Here is an 18,649-nt window from a genome sequence, read left to right as displayed (position 1 = left end):
CTACCTTACTGACGTAGACCGAATTGCCACCATAGGGTACCTACCGACTCAACAGGATGTGCTGCGGGTGCGAGTCCCCACCACTGGGATCATAGAGTACCCTTTCGACCTAGAGAACATCATTTTCAGGTACCAAACCCCCACCCTCCCGGGAAGGCGGCCGCCTATCCCGAGCCAGGCGAGAGAGTGAGCTAGCCGGCCCGGGCCCACGGGGCATTCGGTGTTTTCAGCCCAGGCCGAGCCTCCTGGACTCAACAAGCCCAACGAAGGTTTGATTAGGATAGGGTCGGGGCCCTGCCAACTCTACCGTTTGCCTCTTCAGGAGGTGGGGAAAGCGCTTCTTAATTCGTGCACTCACCTCACAAAGGAGCGCCCCCCCACCCCACCAAAATTGGTCTTCTCCATTTGCTCCCCCAACACAAGGGGCTTGTACCTCACCTGAGCAGGTAGGCATATCTCAGCGGGCTCCCATCCAAAAGAGTTGAACCCCTTTGATGGTCAGCCAGGCAAACTTCCGACAGATAGAAACTCCTGCTTCAGGGAGCATCTTATTGGAGCTCGTAGAGTCTGAAAGAAATCATTAGGTTTGAAAACGGTCGTGGGAGAGAGGTCCATAATGGGTTCTAGAGGGAAAGTTAGGGATGCTAGATGGCCCATCCCTAGCTGTTAGGGTGGGTGTCAAGGAGGGCAACCACCACATGGTTTCTGTGAGCACCCTGTTGCCACGGAGACAGACCACCGGGCTGGCAGGATCACTGGTGTAACCCAATAATGATGCTGCTTCTGTTCTTCTGGAGAGTTGACCTATAAGCGTTCCTTTCCATTCCCGAGCCCAGTCCAAAGTCCTGGCCGAGGGCTAGTGTAGCAGTCCTTAAGGGAGTGTGATAGGTGGGGCCAAGTCCAGCACTGCTGGCATCTCTTTCAGGATGAGCCCCAGACGAGTTCATTAGGGCCCTGGAACCCCAGAGATCGACCTGGCAGTTGTGGGCCACTGACCATTTGCTGCTGATTTTTCTCTCTGTTCGGTAGGGAGTGTGTGGCTACTGGATAGATTCTTATCCTTTTGACCTGGGGAAAGCCTGTCGGGCATTAGGAAATCTTTGCTCTCTGTGGGTTATCTCGGGGTGCTAGGCCCAGCTGATGAGCTAGTTTTGAGGTCACTGGGGGACACCGGGTTCTGTTTCGCAACTGGAGGATTCAACTGCCAGAGGGCGAGGGTGCAGTCAAGTTGGTCACAACCCAAGTAGGGGTGAGAGGGTTGGGTTTAGGAACTTGCATCTCCGGAATCTGTGACAGGTGTGCGTGTTCTGTGACCGCAGGGATCGCAGGCCCTCGAGGAATCAGAGATCTCCCTGCCCTTCGCTCCTCAGGCCCTAGCCTGGGCTTGGTCTGGGCTGGTCCAAGGCTCTGAACTGGGCTTTGAAAAGGGCTGTGTTGCTGTTCCCCAATTGAGAGTGCAGGGGGTGGAGGGAAACTTAACCAGAACTGGTCCTGGTAGCAACCGATTCAATGTGTGTTTGTGGGTTTTTCCATCCCCCAGAATGGTAGATGTTGGCGGTCAGAGATCGGAACGGAGGAAGTGGATCCACTGCTTTGAAAATGTGACCTCCATCATGTTTTTAGTAGCCCTTAGTGAATATGACCAAGTTCTGGTGGAGTCGGATAATGAGGTGAGAGCCTGGGGAGGGCCCCTGCCTGGGTAGGGGTTGGGGAGCCAGACCTGTCTGTCTCTCTTGGCTTTCCCACTACCGCCGTCAAAACCATCACAGAGCAGTGTCTTGGGGGCTAAGTGGGTTGCCCCGCCCCAGCTAGGATGCTGAATTTGTGGCGCCGAATGAATCATCCATTCTCCGGAACAGATAGATCTCTCCAACGTGGGTGGGTGGGTCTATTTATTACCCTCTTCCTTCTCTGAGGTTATGTCGAGAGTGCTGATTTAAGCCTAGAGAAATTCTTTTTTTCCCCTCTCTCGAGCCGGTCTGACTCTGGCCCACCCCCATACCATCACCAGGGGCGCTGGATGAGCTTCATGTTACTCCGAATAGGTTTCTCCCCAGCAGGCAGGTGGGCAGGCAAGTGGATGGGCAGGACACCTGCCTAGGACACCAGTAGAATTATGACCCGCAAAGTAGTAAACCAACGAGCCGTGAGTAGCTCCGGACCGTGGCCAGCCTCAGCAGGGCACTCTGACTGCTGCTTCCCAGAGCGTTCACTTGGGATCAAGGCGAGGTCACTGACGGACACCCTCTTCACCTCCATGCATCAGGCCGCCGCGGGCTGGGTCATGGGGACCTATTGTGGTCTGCAGCTGCCCCAGCTGGGCCCAGTCTGGGTTGACTCTGTTCTGGACTCCTCCCTGCCACCTGAAGGCTTTACAGATGTTCCCAATAAAGCTGCAGTTGGCACCTTTGCCAAGCCTGGGGATTCAATTTCTTGTGAATACCTTATTATTATTACTACTACTATTACTACCACTAATAATAATAATGGTGATTTTTGTTAAGCACTTACTCTGTGCCAAGCACTGTACTAAGTATTGGGGTAGATAAAGATCATAAAGTGCCTCGTGAGGGAGGGAAGGGAGAACGGGTATTGAATCTATTTTGCAGATGAAGGAATTGAGGCACAGGGAAGTGAAGTGACTTGCCCCAGCTCACAGAGCAGACAAGTGGCAGAGCTGGGATTAGAACCCAGGTCCTCTGACTCCCAAGCCCAGGCCCTTTCTACTAAGCTACACTGCTCAGGCTGCTTCTTGCAGCCAGGGGGTAGGTTCCCAATTGAAGTCCAACCACACACACACATCTCCCCCTCTCCCCCTGCCCCCCACCATACACACGCAGGGACATTAACCTGGGGAGGGACAAAGTTACAACCAGCCTCCACGTGCACTGAGAACAGACCAGTCTCCCTGGCCGTTGTGAACATCTCTGAGTCTGAAGGAAAGAACCGAAATCTGATGTGGCCTTTTGGCAGTTTGTCTGGTGCTCACCAGCAGTGGTAGAACAGAGTCAGTTATGGGAGGGTTTTGTGTGGGAGGACAGAATCGCCCAGCTCCTGCTGTTGTCCGTGTATGTTGATCTCTTCTTTCCTTCCCTCCACTCTCTTCTCTCCCCACCCCAACCGGGTTAGAACCGAATGGAAGAGAGTAAAGCCCTCTTTCGGACCATTATCACCTACCCTTGGTTCCAAAATTCCTCAGTCATCCTCTTCCTCAACAAGAAGGACCTCCTGGAAGACAAGATCTTGTATTCCCACCTCGTGGACTATTTCCCAGAGTTTGATGGTGAGTGTCCTTGCTGGATTCAGCACAAACGAGCTGTGGAAGCCACGGGAGGAGGAGATGGTGGGGTGGGGCAGGGCCCACCCAGGGTTGCCGACCGGCGGGCTGCCGATCCAGATGGGAAAGGAGACGTGGTGGATTGGGTCAAGCCTTTGGTTCAGCTGGAGGGGGTTGTCGGTTGGCTTGAAAGAGGGTGCTGCAGTGGGTCCCACAGTTGGGATCGAGGAGCTGCCCCAGCCCGAGGCATATGGAAGAATAGAGGATTAGAGGGACTCCGGGCCCCAGCCCAAGCCCAAAGAAGGAGAGGCCTTGGCTGTCTTGGATCGGGGCACCTGTGGAGAAAGATGAGAGGACAGAGGAGAGTTGGGAGGCAGAGCAGGTAGATGTTGATCGGAATGAGTTAAGTGCTGCTGTTCGAGGGCCAGTGAAGCAGGTCAGGCCTCAGTGAAGCGTTTGGGTCAGAAATGCTAAGAATAATGATATGTGTTCAGTGCTTTCTGTGTGCCAGGCACTGTGCTGTGAGCCAGGGGACCTAGTAAACCGTCAGGTCAGGAGCAGTCCCTGTCCAGCATGGGGCTCGCGGTCTAAGGGGGAGGGAAAACAGGTAGAGAATCCCCATTTTGCAGGTGAGGAATCTGGGGCCCAGAGAAATGAAGGGATTCGCCTAAGGTCCCACAGCTGGCAGGGGGCAGAGTTGGGATGAGAACCCAGGTTCCCTGACTGGAAGGCCCGGGCTCTTTCCACTAAGCCATGCTGCTTCTCTAAGGTTGGTAGAGGGAGTCTCCTGGTTCTCCCATCTTTCTGACCTTTCTGATCTTTCTGACCACTCCATCTCCATCTCTTTCACTGCCTCCCTCTCCCTGTGAGAGTCCTTCAAGACTCAGTTCTGGATCACCTTCTCTTTGCCACCTACACCCACTCTCTAGGGGAGCTCATCCGCTACCAGGCTTCAACTGCCACCTCTACACAGTTGATTCCCGAATCTAGCCTGCTAACCCCAACCCTTCTGCCATCTCACATTTCCTCCCGCCTCCAGGACATCTTTGCATGTAAGTCCCTCTGGTGCCCTTTGCTCCACATGTCCAAAACGAAACTCCTCATCTTCCTGTCCTCCACCTAACTTTCCCACTGCAGTTGACAGCCCTCCTCTGTCTCTCAAACCTGTAACCTTGGCATTACCCTTGACTTCTCTCTCTCTCTCTCTTCCCCTCACGCATATTCAATCTGTTACTAAATCTCATCAGTTCTATCTTCGCAACATCTTCAGAATCCGCTCTTCCTCTGCAGGCAAACTGCCATGCCGGTCCAAGAGTTTGTCATATCCCACCTCGACTCCACTACTGCATCAGCCTCCTTGCTTCCAGCCTCTCCCTTCCCTCCCCCATCCCCCCCCATTTATACTTCACTTTGCTGCCCAGATCATTTTTCCAAATATCATCCTGCTGTGCACTTCTCCCCATTCTGTAAAAGCTTTCAATGATTACCTATTCCTCTTCCTGACCACCAAAAACTCTTTACTTTCAGGCAATCACCGCCCCCCCCCAACACCAATTTCTCTTCTTGCCTCTCCTGCTACACCCCAACTCACATCCTTTGTTCCTCTTGAGCCAGTCTGGTCAATGTGCCTCATCCTTGTCTCTTGCCTCCAACCTCTTGCTCTTGTCCTCCCTCCTGCCTGGAACTCTCTCTTCCTCCTCTGATCTGGCAGACCAAGGTCCTCCTGAAATCATATGGAGGCCTTCAAGCACCCTATTTTCTCCACTCACCATTTCCCCTCATATCTGCCACTTCAGCACTTCCATATCACTAAAACAGTTGGGTATTTCACCCCTGACCCCACTCTGTAGCACTTAGGTACATAAATTTACACTCATGCCTCCCCTACCTGTATTTTTATTTTAGTGTCTTTCTCCCCTGCTAGACTGCAAGCCCCTCGAGGGCAGGGATCATGTCTGTTGATTATTGAACCCTTCCAGCGCTTAGTCTAGGGCTCTGCACAGAACAATCAATCAGTCAATGGTATTTATTGAGCACTTACTATGTGCAGAGCACTGTACTAAGTGTTTGGGAGAGCATAACAGAATTAGCAGACATGTTCCCTGCCCATAATGAGCTTACAGTTTAGAGAGTATTAAGTAAGGGCTCCATCTGTTGATAGTGACTGATTGTACTCTCCCAAGTGCGTAGTACAGTGCCTTGCACATAGCAAGCGCTCAATAAATACCATCGATTTGATTGATATTGATCAATCCAGATTGATAGACTGTGACACCTAAAGTAGTCAAATAGAACCTCGTTCCCCCCCCCTTCCCCGGTCCACTGGGGGATGGCCTGGGTCTCTGCTGGTCCGTCACTCCGTTGTGCCAGTAAGCGTTGGCCTGTGGTAACTCTGGAGAAGATTGAGAAGCAGCTTGGCCTAGTTCATTCATTCATTCATTCATTCAATAGTATTTATTGAGCGCTTACTATGTGCAGAGCACTGTACTAAGCGCTTGGGATGAACAAGTCGGCAACAGATAGAGACAGTCCCTGCCGTTTGACGGGCTTACAGTCTAATCGGGGGAGACGGACAGACGAGAACAATGGCAATAAACAGCGTCAAGGGGAAGAACATCTCGTAAAAACAATGGCAACTAAATAGAATCGAGGCGATGTACAATTCATTAACAAAATAAATAGGGTAATGAAAATATATACAGTTGAGCGGACGAGTACAGTGCTGTGGGGATGGGAAGGGAGAGGTGGAGGAGCAGAGGGAAAAGGGGAAAATGAGGCTTTAGCTGCGGAGAGGTAAAGGGGGGATGGCAGAGGGAGTAGAGGGGGAAGAGGAGCTCAGTCTGGGAACGCCTCTTGGAGGAGGTGATTTTTAAGTAGGGTTTTGAAGAGGGAAAGAGAATCAGTTTGGCGGAGGTGAGGAGGGAGGGCGTTCCGGACCGCGGGAGGACGTGACCCAGGGGTCGACGGCGGGATAGGCGAGACCGAGGGACGGTGAGGAGGTGGGCGGCAGAGGAGCGGAGCGTGCGGGGTGGGCGGTAGAAAGAGAGAAGAGAGGAGAGGTAGGAAGGGGCAAGGTGATGGAGAGCCTTGAAGTCTAGAGTGAGGAGTTTTTGTTTGGAGCGGAGGTCGATAGGCAACCACTGGAGTTGTTTAAGAAGGGGAGTGACATGCCCAGATCGTTTCTGCAGGAAGATGAGCCGGGCAGCGGAGTGAAGAATAGACCGGAGCGGGGCGAGAGAGGAGGAAGGGAGGTCAGAGAGAAGGCTGACACAGTAGTCTAGCCGGGATATAACGAGAGCCCGTAATAGTAAGGTACCCGTTTGGGTGGAGAGGAAAGGGCGGATCTTGGCGATATTGTAGAGGTGAAACCGGCAGGTCTTGGTAATGGATAGGATGTGTGGGGTGAACGAGAGGGACGAGTCAAGGATGACACCGAGATTGCGGGCCTGAGAGACGGGAAGGATGGTCGTGCCATCGATGGTGATAGAGAAGTCTGGGAGAGGACCGGGTTTGGGAGGGAAGATGAGGAGCTCAGTCTTGCTCATGTTGAGTTTTAGGTGGCGGGCCGACATCCAGGTGGAGACGTCCCGGAGGCAGGAGGAGATGCGAGCCCGAAGGGAGGGGGAGAGGACAGGGGCGGAGATGTAGATCTGCGTGTCATCTGCGTAGAGATGGTAGTCAAAGCCGTGAGAGCGGATGAGTTCACCGAGGGAGTGAGTGTAAATGGAGAACAGAAGAGGGCCAAGAACTGACCCTTGAGGAACTCCAACAGTTAAAGGATGGGAGGGGGAGGAGGCTCCAGCGAAGGAGACCGAGAATGATCGGCCAGAGAGGTAAGAGGAGAACCAGGAGAGGACAGAGTCCGTGAAGCCAAGGTGAGATAAGGTATGGAGGAGGAGGGGATGGTCGACAGTGTCAAAGGCAGCAGAGAGGTCAAGGAGGATCAGAATGGAGTAGGAGCCATTGGATTTGGCAAGAAGGAGGTCATGGGTGACCTTAGAGAGAGCAGTCTCGGTAGAGTGGAGGGGACGGAAGCCAGATTGGAGGGGGTCTAGGAGAGAATGGGAGTTAAGGAATTCTAGGCATCGATTGTAGATGACTCGTTCTAGGATTTTGGAAAGGAAGGGTAGTAGGGAGATAGGACGATAACTGGAGGGGGAAGTGGGGTCAAGAGCGGGTTTTTTTAGGATGGGGGAGACGTGGGCATGTTTGAAGGCAGAGGGGAAGGAGCCCTTGGAGATTGAGTGGTTAAAAATAGAAGTTAAGGAAGGGAGGAGGGCAGGGGCGATGGTTTTAAGAAGGTGAGAGGGAATGGGGTCCGAGGCGCAGGTGGAGGGGGTGGCACTTGCGAGGAGGGAGGAGATCTCCTCTGAGGATACTGCAGGGAAGGATGGGAAAGTAGGGGAGGGGGTCGGTGGGGGGGGAGGGGAGAGGCGGAGGGGTGACTTTGGGGAGCTCAGACCTGATCGTGTTGATTTTCGTGAGGAAATAGGTGGCCGGATCATTGGGGGTGAGAGATGGGGGAGGGGGAGGAACAGGGGGCCTAAGGAGAGAGTTAAAGGTCCGGAACAATCGGCGGGGGTGACGGGCATGGGTGTCGATGAGGGAGGAGAAGAAGCTTTGCCTGGCGGAGGAGAGGGCAGAGTTAAGGCAGGAAAGGATAAATTTGAAGTGTGTGAGGTCGGCTTGGTGCTTGGACTTTCGCCAGCAGCGCTCAGCAGCTCGAGCATAGGAGCGTAGGAGGCGGACGGAGGAGGTGATCCGGGGCTGTGGGTTAGTGGAGCGAGAGCGGCGGAGGGAAAGGGGGGCGAGAGAGTCGAGATGAGTAGAGAGGGTGGAGTTGAGAGCGGAGACCTGATCGTCGAGAGTGGGAAGAGAGGACAGGGCGGCAAGGTGAGGAGAGATGCTATTGGAAAGACGGATGGGATCGAGAGAGCGGAGGTCTCTGTGGGGCAGTAGCGAAGATTTGCAGGGGGAGGGAGTGTGAGAGATGAGGCAGGTGAGAAGGTTATGGTCAGAGAGAGGGATTTCAGAGTTGGTGAGGGAGGAGATAGTGCAGCGGTAGGAGATGACGAGATCGAGGGTGTGACCGAGTCGGTGAGTGGGCGCGGTATGGTGGAGGAGGAGGTCGGCAGAGTCGAGGAGGGATAGCAGGCGGGCGGCAGAGGAGTGGTCGGGTACATCCGTATGGATGTTGAAGTCTCCAAGGATCAGAGTGGGCAGAGAGAAGGAGAGAAGGAAGGTGAGAAAGGGGTCAAGGTGGTTGAAGAAGTCGGAGGTGGGAGCACAGGCCTGGGAGTCGGAAGGATCTGGGTTCTAATCCTGGCTCCTCCACTTTCGTCAGAGTCACTCACACGGACCAAAATGGATTTTTGGGGCCTCATCCTATTACCCTGCCTTGGCTCGCTCCTACAGAGTTGTGAACCGGCAGGGAAATGGCCGTCAGATGGGAGGAGGAGCCAAACTGCCCCCCTCCCCTTCTGCCTTGCTGATCGAGCACCTGGTGTGTGCAGAGCCCTGTACTAGGTGCTTGGGAACATATGACAGAAGGAAAGGCCACGATCCCGGCCCGGGAGACGTTTACTTCAAAGAGAATCCAACCAGAAATGTGGAAAGTGCTTTTTCATTTTCCAAAGTACTTTGACTCCACAGCCAGTTCTTGTAGAATATGGGGGCTGGGCCTTTACAGAACCACCCCCCACGAGAAGGGGAAACTGGTGCCTGAGCCTCAGCCACGCACGTGCACCTACTGGTTTCTTCCAATGCCACATCATGCTGTATCCAAGCAGATGTGCAGTGATCAGCAGAACGTTCCCCGATTCTGTCCTTGTGCCGACTGGGAGAACTGAGTCAACAGATCTCGTTTGGGCTGTCCAGTGGCCCTGCGAAGTAGGAAGGACCCTCCGCAAACAGTGGCTTCGCCTTTCAAGTACGGGGGGCACCTAGATGTATATGCGAAGGAATGGGGCGGGGGGGGGGGGGCGCGTCAGGAAACGGAGGCCCAGAATGGCTAACTGGCTCGTCAGTGGTCACCCAGCAGGCCAGTGGCCAGGTTCAGATGAGAACCCAAGGTCAACTGACCCCTGAACCCATGGCATTTCCCCAAGAATGGGCTGCCACCCCCAGGCTCAGGCGGCTAGTCTCCAAATAATAATGATGGTATTTGGTAAGTGCTTACTATATGCCAGGCACTGTACCAAGTGCTGGGGTGCATACAAGCAAATGGAGTTAGGCACGGTCCCTGTCCCATTTGGGGCTCACAGTCTCAACCCCCATTTTAAGGATGAAGTAACAGGCCCAGTGAAGTGACTTGCCCAAGGTCACACAGCAGTTAAGTGACAGAACCGGGATTAGAACCCATTGCCTTCTGCCTCCCAGGCCCAGGCTCTATCCACTACACTATGCTGCTTCTCCAAATGAGCTCGCTAGTCTCGGACCAGTGGGAAGCTGTACCCGTTGCCCCAGGGGGTGTTCCTGCCTCAGACTCCAAACCTTTCAGGGCCCAACCACAGCAGGAGATGGTTATTTGAAGCCCTTAAATTGGAGGAGTTTCAGCCGTTAATCTATCATCAGTCAATCAGTGGCATTGATCGAGCACAGACTGTGAGCAAAACACGGTACTAAGGGCCTTGTGGGGTACAGTACGATAGAGTTGGGAGACACGATCCTCGCCCTCAAGGAGGTTCCCAGTCTAGTGCGGTAATAGACAGGGGGTAGTCCCGGCTCTCGCCTCCTACAGGCATCAAGGCCTGTGGACGTGGGTGTCCAAAATGGCTGAGAAGGGACGTTGAGGTATTGTATCGATTTGGCCAGAAAGGAAGCTTGGGCTGTGTGAGCCGTTGGCTAGGTTCCCAAACTGGGAAGCCCCAGAGTGCATCCAGAAAGAGCAACAGGAGAGAGCCTGGGTCCTAGGTATAAAGGGTGAAGGAATTGGGAGTTGTTCCACCTGGAGAAGGACAAGCACGGGGCTTTAAAAATAATAATAATAGTAATAATTATGGTATTTAGTAAGCACTTACTATGTGCCAGGCACTGTACTAAGTGCTGTGGTGGGAACAAGCAAATTGGGTTGGACACAGTTCCTGTCCCACTTGGGACTCACAGGCTTAATCCCCATTTTACAGATGAGGTAACTGAAGCACAGAGAAGTGAAGTGAATTGCCCAAGGTCACACAACGGACAGAGAAGCAGCGTGGCTCAGTGCAAAGAGCACGGGCTTTGGAGTCAGGGCTCATGAGTTCGAATCCCAGCTCTGCCACTTGTCAGCTGTGTGACTGGGCAAGTCACTTAACTTCTCTGTGCCTCAGTTCCCTCATCTATAAAATGGGGATTAAGACTGTGAGCCCCACGTGGGACAACCTGATTCCCCTGTGTCTACCCCAGCGCTTAGAACAGTGCTCTGCACATAGTAAGCGCGTAACAAATACCAACATTATTAAGTGACAGAGCCAGGATTAGAATCCAAGTCTGACTGACTCCCAGGCCCATGCTCTCTCCACTAGGTCATGCTGTTGCCGATTTGTACATTCCAAGCGCTTAGTACAGTGCTCTGAACATAGTAAGCACTCAAAAAATACTATTGAATGAATGAATGAATGCTGCCTCTCTTGAGTGCTTACTGTTTGCGGAGCACTGGAATAAGCACTTGGAAGAGTCCAGTACAATAGAGGCGGTAGAGGTGAAGTGTGCTTTCGAACGAGACGCTGACCGGTGGTTATCGGCTGCAGGGGAAAGGCTCACCCTTGGGCCACGGGCGGAGTCCTGACTTTGACCCTCCCCCTCCTCAGGGTCACGGTTGGGGTGGGGGTGTGGGGGGCTGCCCTGACCAATTCCATACCTGAATCGATGAGGTGCACACAACCATCTGCCTGATCGGCTTAGGCATCGTTGACCTCCTGGCGACAGAGGGCTGAATCAGATGAGCCGACCTCTTGGGACTCCCCTTCTGAGGGGAATCGTATCCTGTTGGCACTGTCTTGGGTGTTCCCTTGGGTGGGTGGGCTGATGATGATGGCGGTGTTTGTTAAGCGCTTACTGTGTGCCAAGCACTGTTTTAAGCGATAGGGCAGATACAAGGTATTCAGGTTGTCCCACGTGGGGCTCATGGTCTTAATCCCCATTTTACAGATGAGGTAACTGAGGCACAGAGAAGTCAAGTGACTTGCCCAAAGTCACACAGCTGTTAAGGGGCGGAGGCGGGATTAGAACCCATGACCTCTGACTCCCAAACCCGTGCTCTCTCCACTAAGCCACGCTGCTCCTGCCAGGTGGGTTGAAGGCGCAGCCAGGTGCTGCGGGCAGAAGGGAGGTGATGTATTTCGTTAGCGTGGCCGCCCTTTTTGGGCCCTCTCGTTTCCCACCTTCATCCCTTAGCCCTTGCTTGGTGCCATGCCCAGAGCTGCTCTTCCCAGCTCTCTCTGCACCTGCGACTTGGCCATCTTGGTGGCTTAAGTAAGCCTTTGGCCTTCTTCGCTGCCAGACCTGTGAGTAGTCCGCCAGGCAGGCTGTCACCAGGTGGAGGTTTGTGCTACAGGGCCAGCCCCAGTGGAAAAGGGCTGGACGTGACCGTGGCTTTGATGATTCTTATCATCCTCCTTGTCATCCAAGTAACGATATCAAGCGCTTACTGCGTGTTCAGTGCCGAGAACCAGTGTGCCTAGTGGATAGAGCCCAGACCCAAGAGTCGGAAGGACCTGAGTTCCAATTCCAGCTCCACTTATCTGCTGTGTCACCTTGTGCAAGTCACTTAGCTTCTCTGTGCCTTGGTTACTTTATCTGTAAAATGGCGGTTAAGACTGTGAGCCCTATGTGGGACAGGGACTGTGTCCAACCTGATCAGCTTATATCTATCCCTGTGCTTAGTACAGTGCCTGGCACATAGTAAGTGCTTAACAAGTACCATTGAAAAAAAGGTGCCAAGTAATCAACTCGGTCACGATTCCTGTGCCACCTGGTCAGGGCTCGGGGTCGAAGAGCAGGGACGGGAAGCTGCGTGCCCTTCAGTCGGAGAGGAAATTCTGACACTTTGGCTGTCTTGTCCCTTTGGTCCGTGTTAGTCTGGCTGTTTCGGGGGCCCGGCTTTGCGATCGGTAGCCCCGGACCGCCACCTCCCTGAGTGTTCGCTTTCTCTCTCCCCACTCGGGCTGTCGGAACGAGGAGGGGGTGGGTCTGGTAGCTACCTGAAGTGAGACGGAGCGCCGGGGAGAGAAAGGAACAGACATTCCCACTGGGATGGCAAGCTTCCTAGAGGTGTTTGGGTGGGGCGTGGTTGGCAAGGGGAAACGGCCACAGTGAAGGATGAGATGGGGTTTGAAGTTGAGGGGTTGTGTTCATCGCCAAGACCCAAGAGGGCAAGACGCTGGCCTGAGGCTTGGCTCCCCCTCCCTCCAGAAGTTCGCAGGAGGGAGACCCCAGTAGGGTCCCCACAGCTAGAGTTTAGAGGGAGGAGAGGATGGCAGGAGGGTGAGGGTCACTCAGGGCTTCCTGGAGGAGGGAGGCTTTGAGCTGAAATATCAGGAGGGAACGGTAGCTCCCTTCTGCTGGCCAGCCTGGATAAGGCTTGGCGACGGAGAGGGAAGATTTGGGGGACGGCAAGGAATAGGTTAGTGTGAGCTGGAAGTAGTGAAGCGAATGGGTCCAAACATGGCCAGTTGAAGGTGATTTTAGCTAGCGGCCAGCTGCTCGGGAGAGGAGCCAGGAAGCTTGTACACCGTCATCCAAGGGCCAGTTCACCGGGGCCTGGACAAGGGGATTCAGCCGTGGAGATCGTGAACAATTGGTCCCGAAGAGCCCCAGGTTGACGTCGCTAGTTAGAGATAGGCCGGTGGGCTGATTGACCGAATGGCTGGAGAGCAGTTCCTCCATGGATGAGTCAGGCTCCCTCTTCACTTTCTGAGCAGCATTGCCAGGCGGAGGGGACCGAGACGGGGGAAGCAGCGGGGGTGGGGTGAGCAGCAGCAGCTCCCCAGACCCTAACCCTCACCCTTCTCCCGTTACTGCCCCAGGACCACAGAGGGATGCCCAGGCCGCCCGGGAGTTCATCCTCAAGATGTTTGTGGATTTAAACCCAGACAGCGATAAAATCATCTACTCTCACTTCACATGTGCCACAGACACGGAGAACATCCGTTTCGTCTTTGCTGCCGTCAAGGACACCATCCTCCAGCTGAACCTGAAAGAGTATAACTTGGTCTGACCCTGTTCTCTTCCCTGGGCGCCGAGAAGAGATTCCCCTCCTTTTCCCCCCCGAACCCCTCCAAAAAACAAAATGAAAAAAAAACCAAAAAAAAGGCAAAATTTACGGGAAAAAAAATCTTTCATTTTTAATGATGTAATGATTGCAAATTGTCTGATCTGTGGAGTGGCGAATTTGCTCAGTGTTATTCTGAATCTCATCTTTCCGGCCACAGAGTAGTTGATTTATTCCCCCCCCTTCCCCTCCCTCTTTTTAACAAATGGCTTTTATTTCACAATTATCACCACACCTCATGCACCTCTTAATCTTTTGCCAACTGTAAAGGCTTCTCTTGGGCTTGACTTTTTGTTTTTTTAACTCCCATACCTAGTTTGGTTTTGATTCTCTCCCCGGTCCACATCTTCAGCCCTCGGCTACATTTATGTGAACTCACTGAACTGCGGGCATGCAGAGCGCCCCTGTAAGCCCCACGAAGCCTCCACCACGAACGCTTGCTTTTTCCAAGTCCGTGCACCACGGTTCACTGGGATGAGGAGGGCAACCCTGCTCTTCCCTACGTCAATGGCTGCCAAAAAGAAAAATTAGCCAATGGCCAGCCAAGCGACCAAAAAGAAGCCATCGCTCTTCCATCCTTCAGTGTACCGTTCATTCCGGGTTATTGTTTTCTTCCCAATTATAAAACATACTGAGACTGATTTTTTTTTTTTAAATTATTGATGTTGTCTATGTAGTTTGCTCCACGCTGGGTTTCCATTTGGTGGACTGCAAAACGTGTGATCTGCCAAGCAGGGGAAATGTCTAACTCTGAGATTTTTCAAAGCAAATATAGGTTTCGTTGATTGGAGAGAAGGCCTGCCCACTCCCCCCCAACCTTCCCAAAGCAAAGGGAAAATGAACCCCCAAGTATCTTCAGGGTTTGGCTGGATTAGGGAGGCACGGGGGCTTCTCTGTTTCTGTAACATGCTGAATCTCAGTTGTTCTCACACTTTATGCCAGAGAGGGTCAGGCACTCCGAAGAAAGTTAACCCTCCAGGCTAGCTCCGGTTCCCTGGACTTGGGAGGTGGGAAGAGGTGAGGTTAGTAAACCGGGGAACTGAAATGTATCCTAAATTGAAACAAAAAGATGAGAAAAGGAGGGAGAAATTCATTGTGTGTTTGTGTGTGTGTGTGTGTGGGAGGGGGGAGGTTTTTTGGGGGGGTCTTTGGGTCTTTTTGGAACGAGGAGGAAAAGTTCTCTAGAGCCTCTTAGGACTATTCTTGAGGAGCTGTTGTAGTCTAATGGGATGTGGACTCTGCTCAAAGCACTTGCACAGATATTCATTCCAGAGCTGCCCAACATCTGGGAATCAGAAGCATCACCACAGGCACGCCCCCACATTTTCTGGGGTGCCCACCTGTTGCTAAAGAAGGCGCCTGGCCCCAGGGATGGGTATGTGGCCAGAGCGAGAAAAGTCGGGGGAAGGGGGGAATGCCCAATCTGATTTGAGCCAGGGTCCACTTTGTCATCTTAATCCGAGGCCTCCGGTGGGGCCAGACACTCGTGCCGCCTCGGGTGCCCCCTGGGTCAGGCGCCAGCTACGGCCGCCGGCGGCTGTTCGCTGGGAACGTGTCGGGTCCGGAGCCCTCGGCTGAACCTGCTTCTGGGAGGGGTGAGCCTCCTCCTCCTTGCCGGCCTCCCCCGGCGATAGCACTTAGGAGGCTGAAAGACCCATTGTTTCATTCAGTAATATTTATTGAGCACTTACTGTGTGCAGAGCACTGTACTAAGCGCTTGGGAGAGTACAATACAACAGACACATTCCCTGCCCACGCTGAGTCTAGAGGTGGCGAGACAGACAATCCTGTCCCCGATTACATGGTCTGAGGTAGGGTGAACAGGGTCAGAGAGATTTTTCTGTAGACAGAACACTACATCCAGGTGGGTTTGGGGTTGCCTTCTGTTTTTGCATGCTGGAAAAATGAAAAAAAGAAAAAAGAAAAGGCAAGCCAACGGCCCAAGCGGCCTTTGATCTGGAACACTAAGTAGTGGGTCGGACTCGCTCTGGGTTTTGTTTTTTTTTCGGTAATTCCCTCAGACTTCCCTCCTGCTTTCCATGTAATCAGTGAGGGGAGCCACCACTGGATTCCCAAAGCACTTGGGGAGATGCACGGCTGAGAGCAAACTGGGTCAGCAAGAAGCTCGGGACCAAAGAGGAAGGACCATGCCGGGTCGGGGGCAGCAGCTCCATTCCTGATGGGGCCAGACAGCCCTGAACCAAGTCTTACTGTCTTCCGTCTTTCCGCCCAAAGAGTCGTTTTTGGTGCCCAGGTTGTATTCAAGAGGATTTTGAGCATAAACTTTCAAAACGCCAAAAAGACCCCCAACTCTTTATTAGGGAGCAGATGGTGCTAGACCCTGTGCCCGCTAGCCTTTTTCGGGCTAGCGGTTGGCACTGGAAACTCGAGTTCTCAGCAGCTTCAGGCTATGCTAGATGGATCCTGCCCAGGGTGGCCTCGTCTCTCCCTCCAAGGCCAGTCTACTATCCTCAAAGAAAAGACCTTTTGGGGGGCAGCTGTTTGACAGAGAAGTCTCCTTCCACCCTCGAAGGGTTGCCCAGCAGCTGTGCCCTCTTTCCCTGAGCCAGTGCTACCCGTGCCACGTGTGGAACCAGACCAGCCTGGGGAAAGTACAGTTGATTTCCCAGCAGGGGAATGAACGAATAAATACCAGTTAATCAGTGGCATTTATTGAGCACCGACTGTGTGCAGAGCACAGCATTAAAGGCTTGGGAGAGTCTAACGCAATAGAGTCGGTAGGCATGATCTCTTCCCCTCAAGGAGCTGACTGGTGGAAACCCAGGCCGGTTGCAGATCGGGTAACACCCCAACTTGGGGTGAGAGCATAGAGACAAGAATCACCATGGGGGAGCCCCACCTAGCTCCTCCACTAGCCTCTCCTCAGCTCATTCCCATCTGTAGGTGCGGGTTTTTTTATTCCTTATTTTTTGCCTCCTCCACTAGACGTTTTCAGCTTGTGCTGACCACGTCCACAATCGAGAATCAGGGCGTCAGGGTTCCCAAGAGGGTAAAATCTGTAATGCGGCTCCTCCCCGGCCCTGGTTGTTGTGGGGGGGACTTATAGGTCTGTCTTTTTTTTATATCTATCTATATATATATATATATATATAAAAACCATCTAGTTGTGCCAATGCCCCCTTTAGTGCAAAAGACTTTTCCGAGTGCCATTGTGGTGGAAACAATTTGGTTATACTTGTATATTCTACCATCCTGATTCAAGATAATTTCAACATTATCCTATTTAAAAAGATACTATATAAAATGCTGTTTTTAAACCTTGTCATTTGAAATGCATGTATTGTTGTGTGTGTGGTGGGATGGGGAGGGTGGGCTGGGGATGGGGCAGAGGGGGAGGAGTTTTGGAATGTTGCTCAAGGTGCCTCATGGCTCCCAGCCGCTCCCACCCATCCGGACGGTTTGGGGAGGGAGCGGGAGGGAAGGGTGGTGTGGCCCTTGGGACCTGAGGCTCTGCTGCCTGGGCCCCGACCTTTATTCCAGAAGTACCCAATGGAAATTGATTTTCATATCTTTCTCCTGAAATAAATTCTCTGTTTCAAATTGGAATAAATTTTGTTCCTAAATGCTCTGGCACATTTGGCCTTATTTCCAGCGGCGGCGAAAGGTCGGGAAGGCCCCGGCGTTGGCGCGGAGACCCGGACCGTCCAGATGTTTCGCCAAGACCTCCATGACATCGTGTGCATCAGGCCGGGCATGTGGTGTGACTCGCGAGGTCCCACACCTCAAACATCGGCAGAGGTCCATCCGAGCTCCGGGATCCTAGGGCGTTTTGCTCGGGAGTCCCCTCCCCCTCACTCGCTCCGGAGCAGTGGCTCCATCCCCCTGAACCCCTCCTCCATCCTCCCAGTCCCCCTGAACTCAGGCACGGCTTCCGAACCTCGAGACTCGGTGGCTGCGGACCCGAGGCGGAGAGAGACTCTATGCAGAAAATCAAAATCCCTGACAGAAAGGCGGCCGGAGCCGTGTCTGTACTGGCCGGGGACCAGGACAGCTGAAAACCAGCCAAATGACCACCCTAGTATTGTGTGAGGAGGAGCTGTCTTCCCCTAAGGACCCGACAACCCAAGGAGTTCCTCCAGTCCGGCGCGGAGGTCCTGGGAAAGGAGACCTGTGGTTTTACACGAAACATGGCTAAGGGAGCAAAATCCTGCCCCTGCCCCATGTGGACAATAACTCAGCCACTCTAGGCTGGGGGAGGGGTGGGAGTGGGTCTTCTTCTCTCTCCCGTTCCCCACCAGACGCTGCTTCCTCCCACAGCAGCGAAAGGAGCCAAAGCAGCATCCCAGCTTTAAAGACCAAATCTCCACCGAGCCTGGCCGATCTCTCTTCACCTCCCTCATGCGGCTTGAGGAGCAGCGTGGCCTAGTGGAAAGAGGCTGGGCCTGGGAGTCAGGAGGACCTGGGTTCTAGTCCCTGCTCCACCACTTGCCTGCTGTGGGACCTTGGGCAAGTCACACCTCTGGGCCTCAGTTACTTCATCTGTAAAATGGGTATTAAGGCTGAACCCCATGTTGGACACGGACTGTGTCCAACCTGATTATCTTGTATCTAATTCAGCGCTTAATACGATTAAAAACAACAACCCCTCCCCCCCCCACTCCCAAATCTTCCCATGGTGGGAAGATGAAATGAGATCATTGGAAGGCGCCCGGGCCCTGGAGTCAGGGGACCTGAATTGTAATCCCTGCTCTGCCACTCACTAGCTGTGTGACCCTGGGCAAGTCACTTGACTGCCCTGTGCCTCAGTTTCTTTATCCGTCAAATGGGGAGTTGATACGTGTTCTCCCTCCTACAGTGTGGGATGGGGACTGTGTCAGACCTGATTATCTTGTTTCTAGCCCAGCACTTAGAACAGTGCTTGGCAAGTAGTAAGCAGTTAACACATTCCACAATTCATCTTTTTTATTGAGGTGGAAGTGCTTTGGAAAATAAAAGAAGCAGTGTGTGACCCCCCCCCGCCCCGGGGGCCTTGCATGGGGCTCACACATGGGGCTTAGATTGTGAGTCCCTGTGAGATCTGTTTATCTCGTATCTCCCTCAGCGCTTAGTACAGTGCTGGGTGCGCTTAACATATACTATTATTATTGGTAGCATTATTATTA

At 53.2% G+C, this 18,649-nt stretch overlaps 1 protein-coding gene across 2 annotated transcripts in view; it reads left to right on the top strand.

Moving 5' to 3' along the window:
• The window catches only part of GNA11 (G protein subunit alpha 11), a 36,828-nt gene extending 19,716 nt beyond the window's left edge, over window positions 1–17,112 (top strand). For both annotated transcript variants that reach the window (XM_029050953.2, XM_029050954.2), the window contains exons 4-7: window positions 1–129; window positions 1,541–1,670; window positions 3,130–3,283; window positions 13,282–17,112. In XM_029050953.2, the coding sequence (XP_028906786.1) occupies window positions 1–129; window positions 1,541–1,670; window positions 3,130–3,283; window positions 13,282–13,472 (604 nt within the window). In that variant the 3' untranslated portion in view covers window positions 13,473–17,112. The remainder of the gene's footprint in view (window positions 130–1,540; window positions 1,671–3,129; window positions 3,284–13,281) is intronic.
• Window positions 17,113–18,649: the final 1,537 nt, after the last annotated feature.

This window comes from Ornithorhynchus anatinus, chromosome X1, assembly GCF_004115215.2.
Source record: "Ornithorhynchus anatinus isolate Pmale09 chromosome X1, mOrnAna1.pri.v4, whole genome shotgun sequence".
Classification (NCBI taxonomy): Eukaryota; Metazoa; Chordata; class Mammalia; order Monotremata; family Ornithorhynchidae; genus Ornithorhynchus; species Ornithorhynchus anatinus.
The sequence above is the reverse complement of the archived record's forward strand: the minus strand, read 5'-3'. Positions and strand labels throughout refer to the sequence as shown.